General features: G+C 45.6%; 2 protein-coding genes across 5 annotated transcripts; one reads left to right on the top strand and one right to left on the bottom strand.

Annotated features, from left to right (window-relative positions):
• Positions 1–3,751: 3,751 nt before the first annotated feature.
• LOC119449209 (BEN domain-containing protein 5-like) lies at positions 3,752–13,883 on the bottom strand. Of its 4 annotated transcripts, XM_049666336.1 has the most exons (11): positions 13,621–13,882; positions 12,673–12,776; positions 11,417–11,672; positions 10,603–10,640; positions 9,690–9,779; positions 8,837–8,914; positions 7,883–7,960; positions 6,926–7,003; positions 6,747–6,794; positions 4,784–5,006; positions 3,754–4,698 (listed from the first exon to the last, which is right to left on the bottom strand). In XM_049666336.1, the coding sequence occupies exons 1-11, from the start codon at positions 13,826–13,828 to the stop codon at positions 4,592–4,594; spliced, it is 1,308 nt and encodes a 435-aa protein (XP_049522293.1). In that variant the 5' UTR covers positions 13,829–13,882; the 3' UTR covers positions 3,754–4,591. The 4 variants fall into 4 exon arrangements, with proteins under 4 accessions (XP_049522295.1, XP_049522296.1, XP_049522293.1 ...); XM_049666338.1 differs by lacking the exon at positions 8,837–8,914 and having other exon boundaries at positions 3,752–4,698; positions 13,621–13,883; XM_049666337.1 differs by lacking the exon at positions 7,883–7,960.
• Positions 13,884–15,493: 1,610 nt separating this feature from the next.
• LOC125945124 (uncharacterized) lies at positions 15,494–18,728 on the top strand. The gene is made up of 3 exons (XM_049666695.1): positions 15,494–17,599; positions 18,328–18,588; positions 18,709–18,728. The coding sequence occupies exons 1-3, from the start codon at positions 16,237–16,239 to the stop codon at positions 18,726–18,728; spliced, it is 1,644 nt and encodes a 547-aa protein (XP_049522652.1). The 5' UTR covers positions 15,494–16,236.
• Positions 18,729–18,966: the final 238 nt, after the last annotated feature.

Below are 18,966 nucleotides of genomic sequence, written 5' to 3' on the forward strand. Positions count from 1 at the left end.
AACGGTGGTGTTGATGAGAAGCGCTTCCCGTGGGCAGCGCGCGTGCCAAGGGACACACCTGTAGCGCTGCACTGCCGATCCGGGCAGCATTACATGTGTAGCGTGCGTTGGAAAATGTGACCCGACTATTAATAACTGAATGAACAAGCGTGGTGTGAGCGCGCACAAACAAACATGAAGAGATCACACTGAATGACTGCAGACAACGACTGTCAAAACGCTGGCAGCAAGCATACGCCGCTGCGGGCGAAGGTACGTGCGGTCTATCGCTTCAACAGAAACGGAGCCGCGAATGCACGGCGCTTAAAGGTCAGAGCCGTGTGGAGATAGGAGACGGTGCGGCGAGCGACGAGCGCGGTTGTTGGCAGAAGAAAAGTGCGCCCCCCCCCCCCCCCCCCCCCCCCCCGCTTCCTCCGGCGCTGGCTTCCCGCTTCCTTGCTTGCGCGTGGGAGAGATAAGAGACCGTGCGGTCGAGGAGCGCGGTTGTTGGCACAGTAGAAGTGCCCCCCCCCCCCCCCCCCCCCCCCGCTCCCTCCAGCGCTGGCTTCCCGCTTCGTTGCTTGCGCGTGGGGGATTGAGTGCGTTCGCTCTCCGTGATAGCGCGCGTCCCAGTAGAGATGGGTCGCTCAGGAGCGAGCCGGATCTTGTGAGCGGCTCTTTTTAAAGAGCGAGTGAGCGGTCGTTCAGTAAAAATGAGCGGCGGTTCTTTTGGAGAAAGGGAGCCGGTTCTCACGCGTTCAGAGAGCCGTGCCGATGCGTTCCGTCAGAGCCGGGTCTTCTGCTGGGTGCGACTTCCGCGCCATCTATTAGCGGTACGAGAAAGCAACTGCCCTCCCGCCCTTCCTCGCAAGAGTCGCCTTCACCCCCTCGCCTTCGGCTGAAGAACGAAAGAACCGCGGCTCACACGGCTCCCTCGCTCTTCAAAAGAGCGGCTCAAAAGATCCGGCTCGCTCCTGAGCGCTCAGGAGCGGGCCGCTCTTTTGAAGACCGGGGGAGCCGTGGTTGAGTAACTGAGCGGCGGTTCTTTCGGAGTGAGGAAGCCGGTTCTCTCTTCTTGAACGAGCCGTGCCGAACCGTTCCGTCAGAGCTGGGTCTTCTGTTGGGTTTCGATGTTTTTAGATTTCTGACCGACGAATGGTGGCTGGTGTGGGCCGACTCGCGCTACTGGTACTCGCTCGCAGTGTGTAGTGTGCGCAGCAGTCCCCTTGGTTTTTTTGTGATTCTTATGGTGTGGCACCCGATGCCACCGAGGGGAGAAGAAAAGAAGTCTCAATTGGCAAAGGATGGTACCGTTCGTTGCCTGCAGCTGTTCGAACGATGTTGCACGACTCTCACCGATCGCACATCGTGCGCTGAAGAAAGAAGAAAAATACAATACACAAAGAAGAAAAATGCGCTGATATTAGCGGCGCCGTCGGCTGCGATGCGAGCACATACGAGCCCGTCGTCTCCCGGCTGCAGCTGATGTTTTCGTTGCCGGTGGCGGAGGCGCGCAGGTTCGCGGTCGTCGATTGGGCCATTGATGGTGCAGCGGGCGGGGCGCCGGCCGAACTGCCGTCTACTTTGGACACCTCTCGCGCGGCAGACGTTCTACGGCACTGGCGGACGGTTGGTTCGCCGTCGGTATATGTGCCGCTAGCGTGGACGTGACCGGAAGTATGCAGTGTTTTGAGAAGCGCGTTGGCGATGTCGTATGTCACGTGACCTTTCGAGGAGCACTCGGCGAGGAGGGGAGACCAGCCGATGAGGAGAGTATCGAACGAAAGAGCGAAACGAGCGAGCGCCGTTTTTCGATCATCAAACTCGTGTAACTCCGCTATTACGGCACCATTTCGAAGAATTCTCGCGGCTACGTGTTCGTTGTAGACTCGTGCACAACTGCAACACCACAACTAAATTTCGACCTCTGGGTGGTTTAGGGGGCCTTTAACGACAAGAGGTGAACGTACAGTTTACATCCTGGTCTTCATTTGTGCTAATTAGTGTATTCATGAAAATATCGCCCATGACAACCACCTGCCGTGCATTTTCTGAGCGTGTATCATTAGCACGTCAATAAAACGAGGCCAGTGATCTGTTGTGTTGTAATAGAACTTCATTTCTCTTTTTTTCTTTTTTTTGTTTTTGTCCTGGTGTATGATGGCATGATCGCCAGTATCGCGCGTGCACTCAAGAGAGAGAAAAAAAAAAAACGAAAGGTACGTGCGGCAGTATTGTGGATCTTTCGTATGATTTTTGTATTGTACTTCAAGAAATGATTTCTACATTCATTTTGCATGCCGTTACAGCTTACTCATATTATAGTGAACGTACGTATGTGAATAAACGAATAAAGTTGACACATAATGTACGATCATTTTGTGTTCTTAGTTTGACAAAAGGTGATTATAAAGTACCACGAAAACGGACAAGCTTCTGTAATGACGATGAAGTTACATATTTTTTTTTGATAAAAGTACGTCGCATTCTGCCTGTCACAGTATCATAAGCATCTTATCCCCAATATCAGAAAAGAAAGCTTCATTACAAATAAACATTCACGCTTTAATATATGTAAAAATATTCTCTAAACATAGCGAAAATACCAATAACACGGTTATTAAATTATGCATATGTCGTTTTTTTTTCCAAAGCCACATAACTATAGAATACGCATAACACATGTTACACGTTTAAGTGAACTGGTGAGCCGTTCAAATGAACCGGTTCATTTCAGTGAGCGGAGCCGTTCCGAGCCGCTCACCGAAGTGAGCCGTTTTGCCCATCTCTACGTCCCAGCACGCTTGCGCTCGGGCATACGGCGCGCGGTGAAGATTTTATCTATACGGAACCTCACGGCGACGGCGACGCCGACGGCAGAAATCCGGTTGAAGTGTCCATATAATTGCTATCGCAATAAAATAGTGAACACGTGTCGTTAATGCCGTTGTTACCTGCTATGACGGTACGTACGGGGTGTTATCAGGGCATGAAGGAGGGGAAACAAATTTTTATGCCACAGAGTTCAGGGATGCGGTCAGTATGCAAGTAAATACGGTAGTTGGCCTGCTGGCAAACATTACCCTCAAAACCACGAACTACTGGATGCGACAAACCAGCATCACTGATTACTTTCAGTAATCCAAAATTCGTCAAATAAAAGTACCACATTGTAGCGGAGAAAAGTAGCAACAAAAAATTGTAATTAAATCTTAGTCTGGATCGTATTATTGTTTGCTTAATCCTGAGATTTTCCATGGCCCCTACAACTTCAAATTAAGGAGGTTTACTGCATTTACATATACAAGGTGTTTCAGCGAACACTTTCAAAATTTATTTAAGGTTGCCTGTGGCGGACAGCCCAATTCTAGTTAATGAGCTGGTCTACTCGAAGAGGCGGACATTACTTGCACAAAAAATTGAAATGCATAATCGACTAATTAACAAAAATTCACTAATTAAGTTTTTAACTAATTACCTTATGGCCCATATTGCAATTTACGAATTGTAGCTGTGGAGTTCGCAAGGCGGATCCACTTAGAATTAATTCTCAGGATGACACCAGTATCGAGATAATTCCCGAACTTTGCGGAGAAATGCATTGGCGTTCCAGTTAATTTTGTGCTTCAATGCATAAAGCGATGTTTTGTTAAGAACCCAACTGGAACGCCAATGCATTTCTCTGCAATGTTCGGGAATTAATATCTCGAAACTGGCGTCATCCCGGGAATTCGTTCCAAGTGTATCCGCCTTGCGAACTCCACGGCTACAATTTGTGAATTGCAATATGGGCCATCAGGTAATTAGTTAAACTTAATCACAGAATTTCTGTTAATTATTTGATTATGCCTTAAGATTTCTTGTGCAAGTAATGTTCGCCTCATCGAGTAGACCAGCTCATGAGCTACAATTGTGCTATCTGCCACAGGCAACCTTTCAGAATTTTTAGGGGCGAAGCTCCTTATAGCGGCACCCGTTCGTCCTCGTCGTTGTAGTAGTGTGTAACCAGTCTGAGAAAAATGAGAAAAAAAATTCCGAAAGTTGTGTCCGTAGCACGGAATCGAACCAGGGACCCCTCGCTTCCGAGCGCGCGGCGTTAGCCCACTACGCCACGAAGCGGACATGGACACACGCACCACGATGGCAATAAATACCCAACATTAACGAAAGGCCGCGTTTCTAGCGCGTTTCTAACGCGTTTGTGCTAGCGCGTTACGGCCCGTGTAAGAAGCTGGTGTAAGACGCTGTGGCCTCTCCGCCTTACCTTCAACGCGTTTCGAACGCGCTGCCCAAAGCGGTGGCAAGTCAAGTTCAAGTCGAGGAGCGTTTATGAATACGGGGGGTATACTATCTCAGCAGTCATGTGATGGCGTCGGCAAACGCGGTGCACGTTCCGGCATTTGTAAATGGCTGCGTAAGACGCTGTGGCCGCTCCACCTTACTAGAGAGTACTGCACATTTCTAACGCGTTTGTGCTAGCATCCCCTTAAGCGGGAGATCCGATGATTCCCTCCGGAGCTTCGCCCACTCATCATCATTCACCCCGTGGATATGCTGTGATTTTTTTTAAAGTGTTCGCTGAAACACCCTGTATGTGTACACTATTTCATGCTTATTTTAGATCCCTCAGCATGTCTGCCAGGTATCTATTCATTTTGGAGCGCCGCAACTTCTTCTCTTCCTCAGGGGCACATCTTCTAAGGTATGCATCGAATGCGTCTGAAAAATTAGTCATTTCGGTGTTATACATGCATTGCTACAACCATTACAAAAACAAAATTGAAAGAATGTGAATGATACTTACTGCCTACAGCTTGCAATTTATGGGGGCTTAAAGCCGGCTTTTCCACAGCATTGGTGTCCTTAAGAAAGCGGCGACAAAGAGCCCCAGTGACGCTCCTACCCCTGAGTGCCGGGACTCCCCACACCAGTTTCGCCAGTTCTTTGCAGAACAGGGAGTCCCGGCCACGCCCCTGGAGTAGGTCCCACCTCTCCTTGTCAACGAACACACCATTTCCTAGGTGTACCTGCAATAAAGGACGGCAGAGACACATTAAGACTTTACGTGTGGGAACCTGAAAGCACCTTTAGTCAACCAAATGGCTTCAATGTGACGCGCGCAATATGGCACACGCACTAGGCACACCTTAATTTAGGTCAGCCTGTACCAAAGAGCCGCCATAACATCAGGTAAGCATGCTTGTTTTGCACCCCGGGGTACCAGGTTCTATTTCCCACCCAGTCCGTCAAACTTTCTCATCAAAGCAATTTGCTTTGTTTACAGGAGCCTACCTGAAAAATCTGACATCCAAGCATTTTTTACGTGTTTTTAATGTTTGCGCAATCGACCACTCTTGGTACAGTCTTTCGGACACACCGGACGACAATGAATTTTCATGTGATGGAGCCTATAATTCTTTCACATTAAAGGAGGCCATGCTGTCAAGCTGTACAGTCTGTTTCACACTTAGGGGAAATCTCTGAGCGCATTGCATCGCGATGCGGCGAGCGCTGGAGTCGGGTGCCAGCAGCAGCTCGCGCAGGCGCAGACGCTCGAGGCGCGTTATCTTGAACCGCGTCGACTGCTCGACGCGGCTGGCCGCCAACCGCGTCGAGCAGTCGACGCGGTTCAAGATAACGCGCCTCGAGCGTCTGCGCCTGCGCGAGCTGCTTCTGGCACCCGACTCCAGCGCTCGCCGCATCGCGATGCAATGCGCTCCGAGATTTCCCCTAAGTGTGAAACAGACTGTACATAACACAGGACACAGCAGGACATGCAGTTGTGCAATTAGGGCATTCATGCTTCAACTAAGGCTTGCAAAAAAAGCTGTTAAGGTTATCACTATACACAAATGCTACAAATGGTTTTGCCCCAGGCATGCTCCAATTACTCAGTTATAATCAAATAAAGTAGAACTGTTCAATTTACTTCCAAAACACTTTTGAAGCCTGTGCACCATGCACCCTCACAAAAAAAGATAAATGTTATACTTAAGTTACACATGCATGTGTCACCTCTTTTTTCGTCTCGATATTCCTGCACTGTTTCTCTTGGAGTACAATACCAACTAGCCCAACTATCCATCCTATAATGCCACACACTTGTACAGAAGCAAGCAGAATAGTATATGTTTCTTCATTTAACAAAAGTCAGTTTCGCTTGAAAGGCAAAACAGTGATAGCGATAACAAAGCATCTAACAGCTATAAAATAGTTAGTAGTTTAATCGGCCCCACATAATGCAGCAAACATTCTCATACTAATTAAATTGATCAGCACGGTCTCAGCACACACAGGCAAAACACAAACACATCTCGCTCGATGAGTAGCTTCTCGCTTCCTTGAGATAGAGTGAGCTGCAACATTAGGTATGCAGAAATCCAGGGATGCCGGCGGAGAGACTGATACAAAGTGAAGAGCCATCTCGGCTCACTCAAACTTAAGAAATACTGCAGAAAACTACTAGGATAGGGCACACCCAGGCCCCTTTTTACGTCTGCAGCAAGACGAAGCAATAACTTGACCACCCCAGGCCAGGCTGACTAGAAGACAGACATGCTTCACCAGCGACTTGCGCCCTCCCACTTGGGCAGACTCAGTGTCATCCCAACCCCGCCCGCATGAAGACTGTGCACTCTCAAATGCTTTTTCTTGATAGGATCTTATTGCACTTGGACCTTAATGTACGAGCCACCACATCGACAGCCCCAAATTTTAGCTTGGACTGTCCGTATAATTGCTATCGCAATAACAAAAGAGAAACTCACCTTGCCATTAACCTCAGCAAAAACTGCCGGCAGTGCAATGTCGGACTCCTGCAAATGACAACAATACTGTCATTAACAAGTATTTCCTCAACCTCAGTACATTTCAGCGACCTATTATTTTCCTTGCATGTATATATAATGCCAGGCAAATAGAAGTTAGCAAAGATTGAGGACCCTACTTGATTGCACACGGCCTGCGATGGTGGATTTGCAGGTTGCAGCATAATAGAGGCCCCTGGCACTGCAACGTCAGACTCCTGCAAATGACAACAATACTGTCATTATCAAGTTCTGCAGCCAACACATTCTAGCTCTGCAATATGTGTTTCAGGTATAAGCTAATTAGTTATTCAATCCCACCGGTTAAACATACACTAGAAAATGCTCGAGCACACAAACAATTAGAAGACAAAATGCAGGAGCAATTTGTCCATCTACTGCGCAAAGGGTAGCAGCATGCTTTCTGGTTTTTCGAGACACGGGTTCTGTGGGGTAGCAGAGACCAATCGGCAAGCTACGATGCCGCCATAACACCACAAGAAGGCTCTTGTCTCTGCAAAGTTGTGACACGGGTAAAGGATTCGTAAGACGCCTACCAGCGGCAACAACCCAGATTGGATTTCAGAAATGCTGCACACAGATTGTACTCAATGGTGCTGAGGAGGTCGTTTGGGATGCCAAGGACAGCCATGATACATCTGACGAGAATGACTTCTGAAGTTCTGACGAGGATGTAGCTTTGGCATCGACTGCCACATCTAGTAGCCGAGCTTGCGATAAAAAAATGTCTGCCATGTTCATAGTTGTCATTTTTATAGGGCCGCTGTGGCCACTGCCGCAAGGGCAAGACAAAAAAATCTATATTGTACATTATGGTGGGTTTTCATAAGGTTAAAGCAAATCTATATTTAAATATTTTTTTCTTCCTCTGTGAGGTCAATATATAGGGGTCAATTTATACTAGTGGTTGACCTACTTCTGAGTGAATACGGTAGTAGCAATAAAGTTTATCATATATCTGCCAATGTCCTAGGTATATTGATCTTATTCTCAGTACATTTGAGCCACCTATTATTTTCCTTGCATGTATATATAATGCCAGGAAAATAGAAGTTAGCAAAGATTGAGGACCCTACTTGATTGCGTACGGCCTGCGATGGTGGATTTGCAGGTTGCAGCATAATAGAGGCCCCTGGCACTGCAACGTCAGACTCCTGCAAATGACAACAATACTGTCATTATCAAGTTCTGCAGCCAACACATTCTAGCTCTGCAATATGTGTTTCAGGTATAAGCTAATTAGTTATTCAATCCCACCGGTTAAACATACACTAGAAAATGCTCGAGCACACAAACAATTAGAAGACAAAATGCAGGAGCAATTTGTCCATCTACTGCGCAAAGGGTAGCAGCATGCTTTCTGGTTTTTCGAGACACGGGTTCTGTGGGGTAGCAGACCAATCGGCAAGCTACGATGCCGCCATAACACCACAAGAAGGCTCTTGTCTCTGCAAAGTTGTGACACGGGTAAAGGATTCGTAAGACGCCTACCAGCGGCAACAACCCAGATTGGATTTCAGAAATGCTGCACACAGATTGTACTCAATGGTGCTGAGGAGGTCGTTTCGGATGCCAAGGACAGCCATGATACATCTGACGAGAATGACTTCTGAAGTTCTGACGAGGATGTAGCTTTGGCATCAACTGCCACATCTAGTAGCCGAGCTTGCGATAAAAAATGTCTGCCATGTTCATAGTTGTCATTTTTATAGGGCCGCTGTGGCCACTGCCGCAAGGGCAAGACAAAAAAATCTATATTGTACATTATGGTGGGTTTTCATAAGGTTAAAGCAAATCTATATTTAAATATTTTTTTCTTCCTCTGTGAGGTCAATATATAGGGGTCAATTTATACTAGTGGTTGACCTACTTCTGAGTGAATACGGTAGTAGCAATAAAGTTTATCATATATCTGCCAATGTCCTAGGTATATTGATCTTATTCCCAGTACATTTGAGCCACCTATTATTTTCCTTGCATGTATATATAATGCCAGGAAAATAGAAGTTAGCAAAGATTGAGGACCCTACTTGATTGCGCACGGCCTGCGATGGTGGATTTGCAGGTTGCAGCATAATAGAGGCCCCTGGCACTGCAACGTCAGACTCCTGCAAATGACAACAATACTGTCATTATCAAGTTCTGCAGCCAACACATTCTAGCTCTGCAATATGTGTTTCAGGTATACGCTAATTAGTTATTCAATCCCACCGGTTAAACATACACTAGAAAATGAGCACACACACAATTAGAAGACAAAATGCAGGAGCAATTTGTCCATCTACTGCGCAAAGGGTAGCAGCATGCTTTCTGGTTTTTCGAGACACGGGTTCTGTGGGGTAGCAGAGACCAATCGGCAAGCTACGATGCCGCCATAACACCACAAGAAGGCTCTTGTCTCTGCAAAGTTGTGACACGGGTAAAGGATTCGTAAGACGCCTACCAGCGACAACAACCCAGATTGGATTTCAGAAATGCTGCACACAGATTGTACTCAATGGTGCTGAGGAGGTCGTTTGGGATGCCAAGGACAGCCATGATACATCTGACGAGAATGACTTCTGAAGTTCTGACGAGGATGTAGCTTTGGCATCGACTACCACATCTAGTAGCCGAGCTTGCGATAAAAAAATGTCTGCCATGTTCATAGTTGTCATTTTTATAGCGCTTGTTATTTTCCTTGCATGTATACATAATGCCAGGCAAACAGAAGTTAGGAAACGTTGAGGACCCTACTTGACTGCACATAACCTCGCACGGTTCATCTGCAGGTTGCTGCATGATAGAGGCTCTTTGAAAGAGAATAATCCCATGGGCAACTATTGTCTTCACTGAAAAAAGGCATGCCATAAATTACGGTCAATAGAAGCTTCATTTCTATACCTCTGAGCTTTGGGAAGCAAGTACTGCTGCTCCACTGTCATCTGCACCAATATTTGGAGGTGTGGCATTCGGGCAAGGCACACTGTTTTCCTGAAAAGAAAGGCAGCATTAACACAAGGTGCCCCAAGGAGTGCTCGAGGAAAAAAGAGAGACGAAGTAGAGGAGAAGGGCACGTGGTGCGAACAAAGAGCCAGTGAGGCTGAAACCAGAATATTGAGTGCGAGTCGTGAAATATCACGGCACGCATAGCGAGCGAGGGCCACGAAACTGCCAACGCCGGGCAACACTCGCTTCACGATAATGGCAGTAAACGAAACTTCAGGGAGCTAAATCCTACCTTTTCCGAAAATGCAGCAAAATGTACGGCTTCCTGCTGACAAGAGACAAAGATTACGCTCTATAACATACCAGCAAACAGCACATACTTTTCGTAATGCTAAGCAGCAGTTTCCCAGCCCCTTTTCTGGAGTTATTAGAGTTCCCTGAAGCCTACTGTTGTAAATCTTTGGCTTAAAAAGTCGAGATGAACTAAGTCATTCCTGTCAGCTATTAAAATTATGGTGTTTTACATAACCCCTATATGGTTAGAGGCATGCTGTAGTAACGTAGTGAGACGCCCGAGTAACGTTCACTAGCTGGGGTTAGGTGCACTACTGTGCACCTAACTCTCGAGTACCCAGGAGCTTTTGCATTTTGCCCTCCACGATATGCAGCTGCAATGGCCTGGTATTGAATCAATATCCTCATGCTTACCAGCACAACAGCTTAGCTGCTAAGTCACCAAGGATGTTCCTTTTGTCAGCTAGCTACAAAGACCAGCTTGTACTCAATTAAAAGCATCACAATTCTAATTATTGAAAATGACTGAGCCAACTAAGTTCCCCTTATATTTGCACAAAGAGAGTGTACATACCTTGCAACAACGTTGGCAAGTTGCTGTGAACCAGGAATCTAGGAAGAAACAAAGCAACTATTACCACCACATACATCATCTATTCTCTTGTTATTGCTTGTTCACGTAAACCATTCACAAAGAGAACTGGTTATAAAAAATATGACAGCAACCAGTCTCATATTCAAATGAAAGCTAGAGATTGCATAAATTGTTAGGTTTTACATGCCAATACCACAATATGATCATTAGGCACATCGTAGTGGGGAACTCCGGATTAGTTTTGCCTGCCTGGGGATCTTTAACTTGCACTTAAATCTAATTAACAGATATTTTTGCATTTCGCTCCCTTTGAAGTACACCTACCATGGCCAGCAAATGAACCTGCGTCTTGATGCCCAGCAGCGGAATGCCTTAGCTACTAAACCACAATGGCAGGTTCATCCTAAATGATATACGCATTTTTGCGAGTGAAGGACGACCACAACTGTAAGCAGTGATGCACCAACTTTTCTCCATGCACCATGGCAGGTCCATCCTGAATCATTTACAGATTTCTGCAAGTGAAAGAGCAGCACAACTGCAAGCAGTGATGCATCTATTTTTCTCTTGCAAGAGATATGCACCTGCCCGCATGCAACAACACTAATTTTCCCAAATATTGTTATAGGTGTTACATTACATCATTCTTGCTAAACGAGGGCCTCATATTCTTGCTAAGACACATTCTTGCTAAAATGTTATCAAGAATGTGTACAGTGTAGGTATTTTGCAATTTCTTTTAACCCTTGCATGCAGCCCAACACATTTTTAAATATTGTAAGCTAATGCTCACCCAGTTTGTTGAGAAGGTGGTCCTCCAGGCGGTCGTGACGTGCTTGCAGCTCATCTTTTTCTTTTCGGAGTGCTGCCAGCTTCCGACACAGGGCTGCATTTTTTTGCTGCTCTGCCAAGAGCAATTTTTTTGGAACAACATCATCTTCACCATCATCAGAACTCGTGCCCTGATCATCGGACATTAACCTCGCCAGTTTGCGGCGTTTTGCGGCTTGCACATTGCGGGCGGCCTTTTTCGCTGAAGGAACCTGCGACTAAAAAAACAAAAAAAGCCCCCCAAAATTGTAAGTTTGCAGAAATTAAGAAAGAGAAACCCTTTTCATATTTCTCATCAGCAAGTTTTAAACATAAATCGCCTTTGGAACAGAATGCACAAAGGCACATTTAAATATTTTTGCTTACTGTGCCATTGTGACATTGCCAGTGCCACAAAAGACTACTTGCAACATGGAGTACAAGCAAGTGTAGTTGGCAGCTAACATAAAAGACAACACAGGGATGCTTGTTGCTGCTTAACAATTGTTAGAACACATACATTACTATTTTCCTAGATGCCAGCACATTAGATCGTTTAATCTCCATTTCAGTAAACCAGTTAGTTAAATTTAATGGGTCTGAAACACCCTGCTTTCAATAAAGCGAGAAATATGGATAGGTACTAGTTGGTCTTCATTCACCTTCTGCAGTTCTGCACAAGCGTGTCATGATTTACATGACGCGCTTGTGCATTTGCAATACTCAAATCTAGTGAGAAGCCCATTAAACAGAACAAAAAGTGTGGACTTGTATTCTATCTCGCAAATAAATTGCAGCGCTTCCGAGGCTAAAAGCATGCTCCAAAAAATAAGGTCATATCCTGTTGCAGCAGAATATAGTTCCAGATATACAGCTCTAAATCCTGTTTATTGGCAGTATTTAGAGCCATAGAGCACATGCACTTGATCTCATCTGTAAGGATCGAGCGCCAGTTTGCAGCAGCCACACGGCACTGTTCTTCCCAGACAGCCTGATTGTTGTAAACATAAGAAAACTTGCCCTGTTTATTTCGAATCACTTCCTATTATGCAGTAAGCCATGCAAATTTGTGGCTTGTGTGTGAACTACGGTAAATAAATTTGGATAGCATAAGTATGGTAAGTGAATGTCTTGGCAGTAGGAAAGGGACCTCACTCTTTGCTTATTAGTTTGCCCAATGTTGTACATACCATTACTACAATGATTTACACAAAGATAGTATTGTTTTCTAATACATACGTTCGTCGCCAAACCACTTGTTGCCGATGAGTCTCCATCAAAAATAAATTCTGGCACGGATATCTTCCGCTTTGTCAACCGTTGTATGAGGTCTGCCTTTGTTACTATAGCACAGTAAAGAGAACAAAAAACAAGATCAAGAATGAAAGCATACAAAAATTAAACATGTTGGTCGAATTGCTAGCACAGCAGTTACATTAACCGTTGTAATATGGTTAGCTAAACAATTTATTTGTACTTGTTGCATACTATGCCATAGAAGATTTTGCATTTATTTACTATATGCATTTAGACATACTGCTCAAAAGATGGGTTCAATGCATAGTTGATAGAATGAGCATTGAATACAAGATAAACGAAGACCCGCGTCCCTACAACCACGAAGAGAAAAATACAATCGCGTTCATTCATTGTAGGACTGGCAATCACCAAACGAAAGTGCACGCTTTGGGCTACATATAACCTGCATCATTTCTCTAGACGCCGCAGCCTTCCCCACGAAATACAAGTCAATTCCTTTTTTTCTCTCTCTCTGTCTTGTTCATCTGAAGCTACGACAGATGCGACAGGGTCTGTTCGCAGAAACCGAACATAGGTGTGTTCAAAGTATTGAAAGTGACACCGAGCATGATTCCACATTTTGCGTTCGTTAACTGCTTCTTTGATAACACTGCCAACTCGCACAGTCTAGTCATCCGTGAAGTTTGTAAACGCACCAAGAAAGCTGTAATTTCACTAAACGTGCTACAGGAGCCTTTTTGAGCACTGAAAGCCCCACGTCTTCCTTGCGATATTTTGTATCCCTTTTAGCGTCGTTTTGCATGCCCGGCGGTTTACGTCCCCTAACTTGCGGTGCGCGACAGCTATCCGTACGCATGCGGCACAATCTAAGCATAGGTACAGCGTCGAAGTCGAAACAGTTGATACATTCAAATGAAAATCACTTACCACCAAGCTCCACAATGTCCGCGAGGTAATAGTCCTCATCGCTGTGGTCCGACAGCAGTCCAGTGTCGCACCAATACACCAATTTTTTCTTGCACAGTTCGTTCACCGACGTAGGGGCATACTTCTTTATCAGTGAAATATGCACTATTGCCTTGGCACCGTCGTGGTATTTCACGAAAGCAAAGCTCGGCGTACCCGACGTGGCCATTGTTGTGTAGCACGATATTTGCACTGACTTCACTTCGCCACTTTCCGGATTGATCCTGGATTGACTGCGAAATACATGATGACGATGATGATCGTGCTTCCCTTTGCATTGTTGGGCACCACACAGTGCCCTGATGGAGAAGAAATAATAATAAAATAAATAAAGTCCTAACCATTTCTATAAAAAACACGCACCTTGTAGACTGCGCCAGTGACAACCATTTAAATGGGCAGTCGCACGCGGCAGCAATGCACGCGGCAGGTGCGGGCGCCCTCGCGAGGTCGGATATGCTTCGAGCAGCTTCGAGCTTGTTTGAAACGCAGTTCGTTTAGTAGGATTCCCAAGACTTTATTTCGAAGGAGGCGAGAAGCTTGGATCCCCCCCCCCAACCCCACCGGTTTCCAGATAGCATCTGCCATGCCATGTGAAAACCGTCACAATTATAACTACGGCCTTTTCGCGCAACCACGTCTGCAGACTGCATCATCCACTGCATAGTGCTAGTTTTCCACTTAGCAGTATATCTGGGAAACTCTGCAGTTAAAGACACCGCAAATGCGCAGCGCACGAATACAATTCCGCCATGCATACAACACGCACAAGGGTGCCAAGGTGGTCAAAATTATAGTTTGTAGCCTCTGACAATGGCGTACCTCACAATCATTTTGTGGTTTTGACGGCCGTATCATTTATTTTAAAATAAGTACTGTGGCAGCCCCGCTGCGTAAGTTGTTCGCAAATAGTCGCAAATGGAACAAGACGTCGGCATCACGAGGTGATGGCAGAGAGAACAGACGTGAACGACATCACTATCGCGAGGAATTTGGTGTGGTGAACGGCAGGGGCCGTATTCTGAAACGTTCGCCTAGGCGAACGTTTCAGAATACGGCCCCAGGTCGCGCTAGCCGGTGGCAACACATCGATCGCGCTTGCAGTAGGGAATGGTCGCGCAACCACTGCCAGTCCCCGGTATGCATGAGCCTTTAGAAGATAGGCATGGTCACACGCTATCGAACTGTGGGAAGTGCTTTTATTAGGCGCTTTTTTCCGCAATATTCCCGCTATATATATTCAGCATCGTTGGGGGCTCTGAAATTACCAAGAACGACTGTTTCTTTATATATAGAACGATGTAGTACGTTAATTGTCCTTACAACATATATTGTTACGGATAGGCCACGCATTGTAACAATATAAATGGTGTGCGCAATGGTGTTAATTAAATGACAGCATGATCGATGCAACGGCATACAGATAATTATCTCGCTCGGTCGCTCGATCGCTATGTTCCTACAACAGCCCTCACAAGGAGTAATGACATCTGCGTTAAAAGGAAGCTGGTACACTGCCTTGTCTGTTTCCCTTCACCTGTGTCCGTGTATATCTTTTTCTGTGGTGGACCTCTGAGAAATCGAACCGAAACTGGCTGTAACGTTGAAAAGTTGCAGTAATAAATTATTTGTGGTGTTTTTTATGTCCTGCAGTTTTTGTTCTATAATTCAAGGGTCAATTCACTCAACGTAAGGACGTGGTCATTCAGAAATATGATGTAAGTTACTCCGTTAAGTTTGGGTATTGTTGACGAGTTTTATTATCATACCTGTAATAACGTTGAACTGGTGCGTGCACGTCCATGTGAACGGGCGTTGGCAAAGAGGTTTCATATGCTTGGTAGCTAAAACCAACGTTTATAGATGCTAGCTTCCATGAACGTTGGCTATAGAACAGCATCGGCAGCATCGGGCTGCTGTATGTGCTGGCAGACCAATCAAGGTACACGATCGAACACTTCTTTAGAATCGGCCCGAAACGAGTCCAGACAGGGACCTCCAGCGCGTAGTACGCAGCATGAGAGGCATTCGTTGAAATGAACTGTCACTTCAACTGTAATTTCATAAGTTCATTTGTGCGCTTGCAGCGAGAATGCGCGCTGTCTACGTCATCTTTCAACTTCGTGCTTAGGCAGCAAGTAAATTCAGCTGCTTTGTCGTATTCACATGTTTAAAATTTATGTGTGCAAGGTTACTTGGACATTGTCGTCACTCTTCTGCATTCGATATACGAACACCGGGCCTTACCTAGCAGACGACACGGAACTTGCAATTGCAGTCCTAAACTTGATTAAAATTTTATTTGTGAATAATGTGTGTGTACGTTTATACAGACTGATACATATTTTAAAGTAAGATAACTAGCTTTGCCATAAATTACATGCATGCACTAAAAATAAACACTTGCTAGCGCCACTGTTGCTTTCTTACATAATCAAGTAGTCGCAGCAGTTCTGCAGGAACACTTTTGTTCTTGAGCTGTCGGTTTGCGTGCCTCATTTGTTGGTGTGATTGTGGTACCTGCATGGCAAGCTGATTTCGGCGACGCGCGGAAATCAGTGTAGCAAGCGTTGCACGATGAGCCAGGAGAAAGAGCGGAAGCGCCGTAAACTCTATTTAGTCGATGCGGACGCGCCCTTTGTTGTTCCACGCTCCACGCTATGGTACAACAAGCAGCGGCCCATCACGCCGAGCGCCTCGGCGGCACAGCCTTTGACTGACGCCCTACCCGACGACGCTGCAGACACCGCAGATACTGCCAACTGCGATGAAAATCGCCAGCGAGGAATCGGCGTAGCTGCTTCCAGCGCTGATACTGACGACAGTGCCCTGGCATACTTAAGCGACGCACAGCCGCCAAGAACCACAAGTGAAGCTGGCATCACCAGTGACGACTTATTCGACGATGAGCAGACGGAATTTGTGGATGCCGTGAGCGAGAGTGGCTGCAGCGGTGAAGACAGTGACCATACCGACGAAGAACGAAGTGACCCCGCCAATGGGCCTGTGCCACAGTTCCATGACACCGAGCTGCTAGCTCAATGTGTCCGCCACTTCGGAAACAAAACACTGCCTTCTTCATCAACAACACTGGCTGAGGCTGTTGTGTTGATTATGGCGTTTGTTGTGGCGCATGGGCTCACTTGGTCGGCGGTTGATGATTTGTTAAAGTTGGTTGACGCTTTGTTTGGGCATCGGCCATCTGGTCTCCCACGCTCAAAATACCTGTTTCGAAAGCTTTGGGCTCCCAAATGTGAACAGATAGCCCAGAGACATTACTATTGCGAACTGTGTATGTCGCTTCTTGAGATGAGTGAGAACAAGAGGAGTCTCCACTGCACTATATGCCAGCTATCATACGATGTGAGTGAGGTGAAGAAGAAAGGGTGCTTCTTTGCTATTATGGACATAAAAGAACAGCTTCAACACATAATAGCAAGAGTCAAGGAGCTCCTTTTCAGCAGTCTATCAATGCTACGAGACGAACAAAGTTCAGGAAATGTAGTGACGACAGACATTGCAAATGGGGCAATTTGTAAAGGACTCCGCCAAATGGGTCTTATGAAATGGAGTGACTTAACATTAACTGTGAATACAGATGGGAGCCCATTGTACAAGTCCTCCAATGCCTCCATTTGGCCCATTCAATTGTCGATCAACGAGCTTCCGCAGCCCCATCGAAATGCAAATACCTTCCTCGCCGGCTTGTGGTTTGGGCGGAAACACCCTGATATGGCTCTTTTTATTGGGAAGTTTGTGAAAGCCTTACAGATGGTTGGGGAGATTGTGTGGCAGCATGGTGCTGTGGACCTGATCTCCAGAGTATACCTAGCTTGTGTCTGCGTTGATGCCCCTGCCAGAGCAGCTGTTGGAAACCAGACACAGTTCAATGGCTGCTTTGGTTGCCCATGGTGCCTAGCATGTGGAACACTGCAAGAAGGTAAGTTCGTTGCAGTAATATTTATTGTTAGATGACATTTCATACTTGTTATTATGATACTGTGTTAGCCTTGCACTGTATGCTGAAATATTGGCAGACATATCACAATTTGGTAATTTGTCCGATTACTTTCAGAATGTATACATAGAAAAATTTTGACAAAACTGAGAGCATTGGTGAAAATTTCTTGGATTAAAGCCGCACAAAAAAAGGCAAGGATGGTAAAAATGAATGTGACAAGTGCCGAACTGTATTAAAAACACATTACATATTTGCAGAATTCAGGGGTGTAAGGGTTCGAAGACTTAGTGTGAATCATAAGTTACGCCTACCTGCATGGGAAGGTGGCAACAAAATAAATTTTAGCTGATTTAGTTCTTTTTTGTTTGTGATACCATGAACATAGTTTATTGTTTGTTTTACTTGAAGGATGTGGTAGGGTTTTTGGCCCTTGAAAATAGTAACCATGAAATATTACGCATCATTTCCTGTATGGTTAGTGTTGAGGATCATTACATAAGCATCATGCATTGTTTGTTTGGATCTGTAGAAGCACTCTTGTTAGTAAAGTTCTTTTCTAGGCAAATTTACCACTGAACTTTTAAACTTGACTCAAAAGTAGCTGCATGCTCAGGAGGAAGCCTGTAAGTGTGCTTTTTAGTCTGTAGATAGATTATAACAGCACCATTAAAAGTGTCATCTAACTCTAGTGTCTATCTGCATTTCAGGACGTCGTCTCTACATCAACTCGGAGCCGCCTGCACCAGAGAGGACAGCAGCAGGCATACGCAGGGACATGAAACTTGCCATGGAGCTGCAGACTCCAGTCAATGGACTGAAAGGGCCATCAGCTTTCTGGCCTTTGCAGTACCTGGATCTTGTCGAGTGCTACACTGTGGAGTACATGCATTGTGTGTTACTTGGGGTGACCAGGCAGTTCACGGAGTATTGGTTCGATTCCTCTCACTGCCACGAAAAGTTCTACATAGGTCAGTATTCTGTTGTTTTGGCAGTTTCTTGATCTTGCAACTAATGTGCATGTGAAGCTTATTTGCTGTGCATATTGATTGAGTGGGCTGTTTCGATTTTTCACTTCTGGCTATTATCAGACTGCCAGAGCATCAACTAGCCCAAGAAACTACTTTGTAACGAACCAGACATGCATTTTTCCTGGATTGTTGTGCACACTGAATTCAGGAGCACATGTGTTTTACAGCGTAAGCTGTTATGGGCTCATTCCAACAGGCGCTTTCGGTGGCTATAGTGTTTTTTATAAAAGTAAGCAAAAGTGAGCTCAGCTGACTTTTATTTACTTCTAGCTTTACCTTCTAAAGCCAATTTTGCTTTGCACGATGGTTTCATACAAG

This window comes from Dermacentor silvarum, chromosome 4, assembly GCF_013339745.2.
Source record: "Dermacentor silvarum isolate Dsil-2018 chromosome 4, BIME_Dsil_1.4, whole genome shotgun sequence".
Classification (NCBI taxonomy): domain Eukaryota; kingdom Metazoa; phylum Arthropoda; class Arachnida; order Ixodida; family Ixodidae; genus Dermacentor; species Dermacentor silvarum.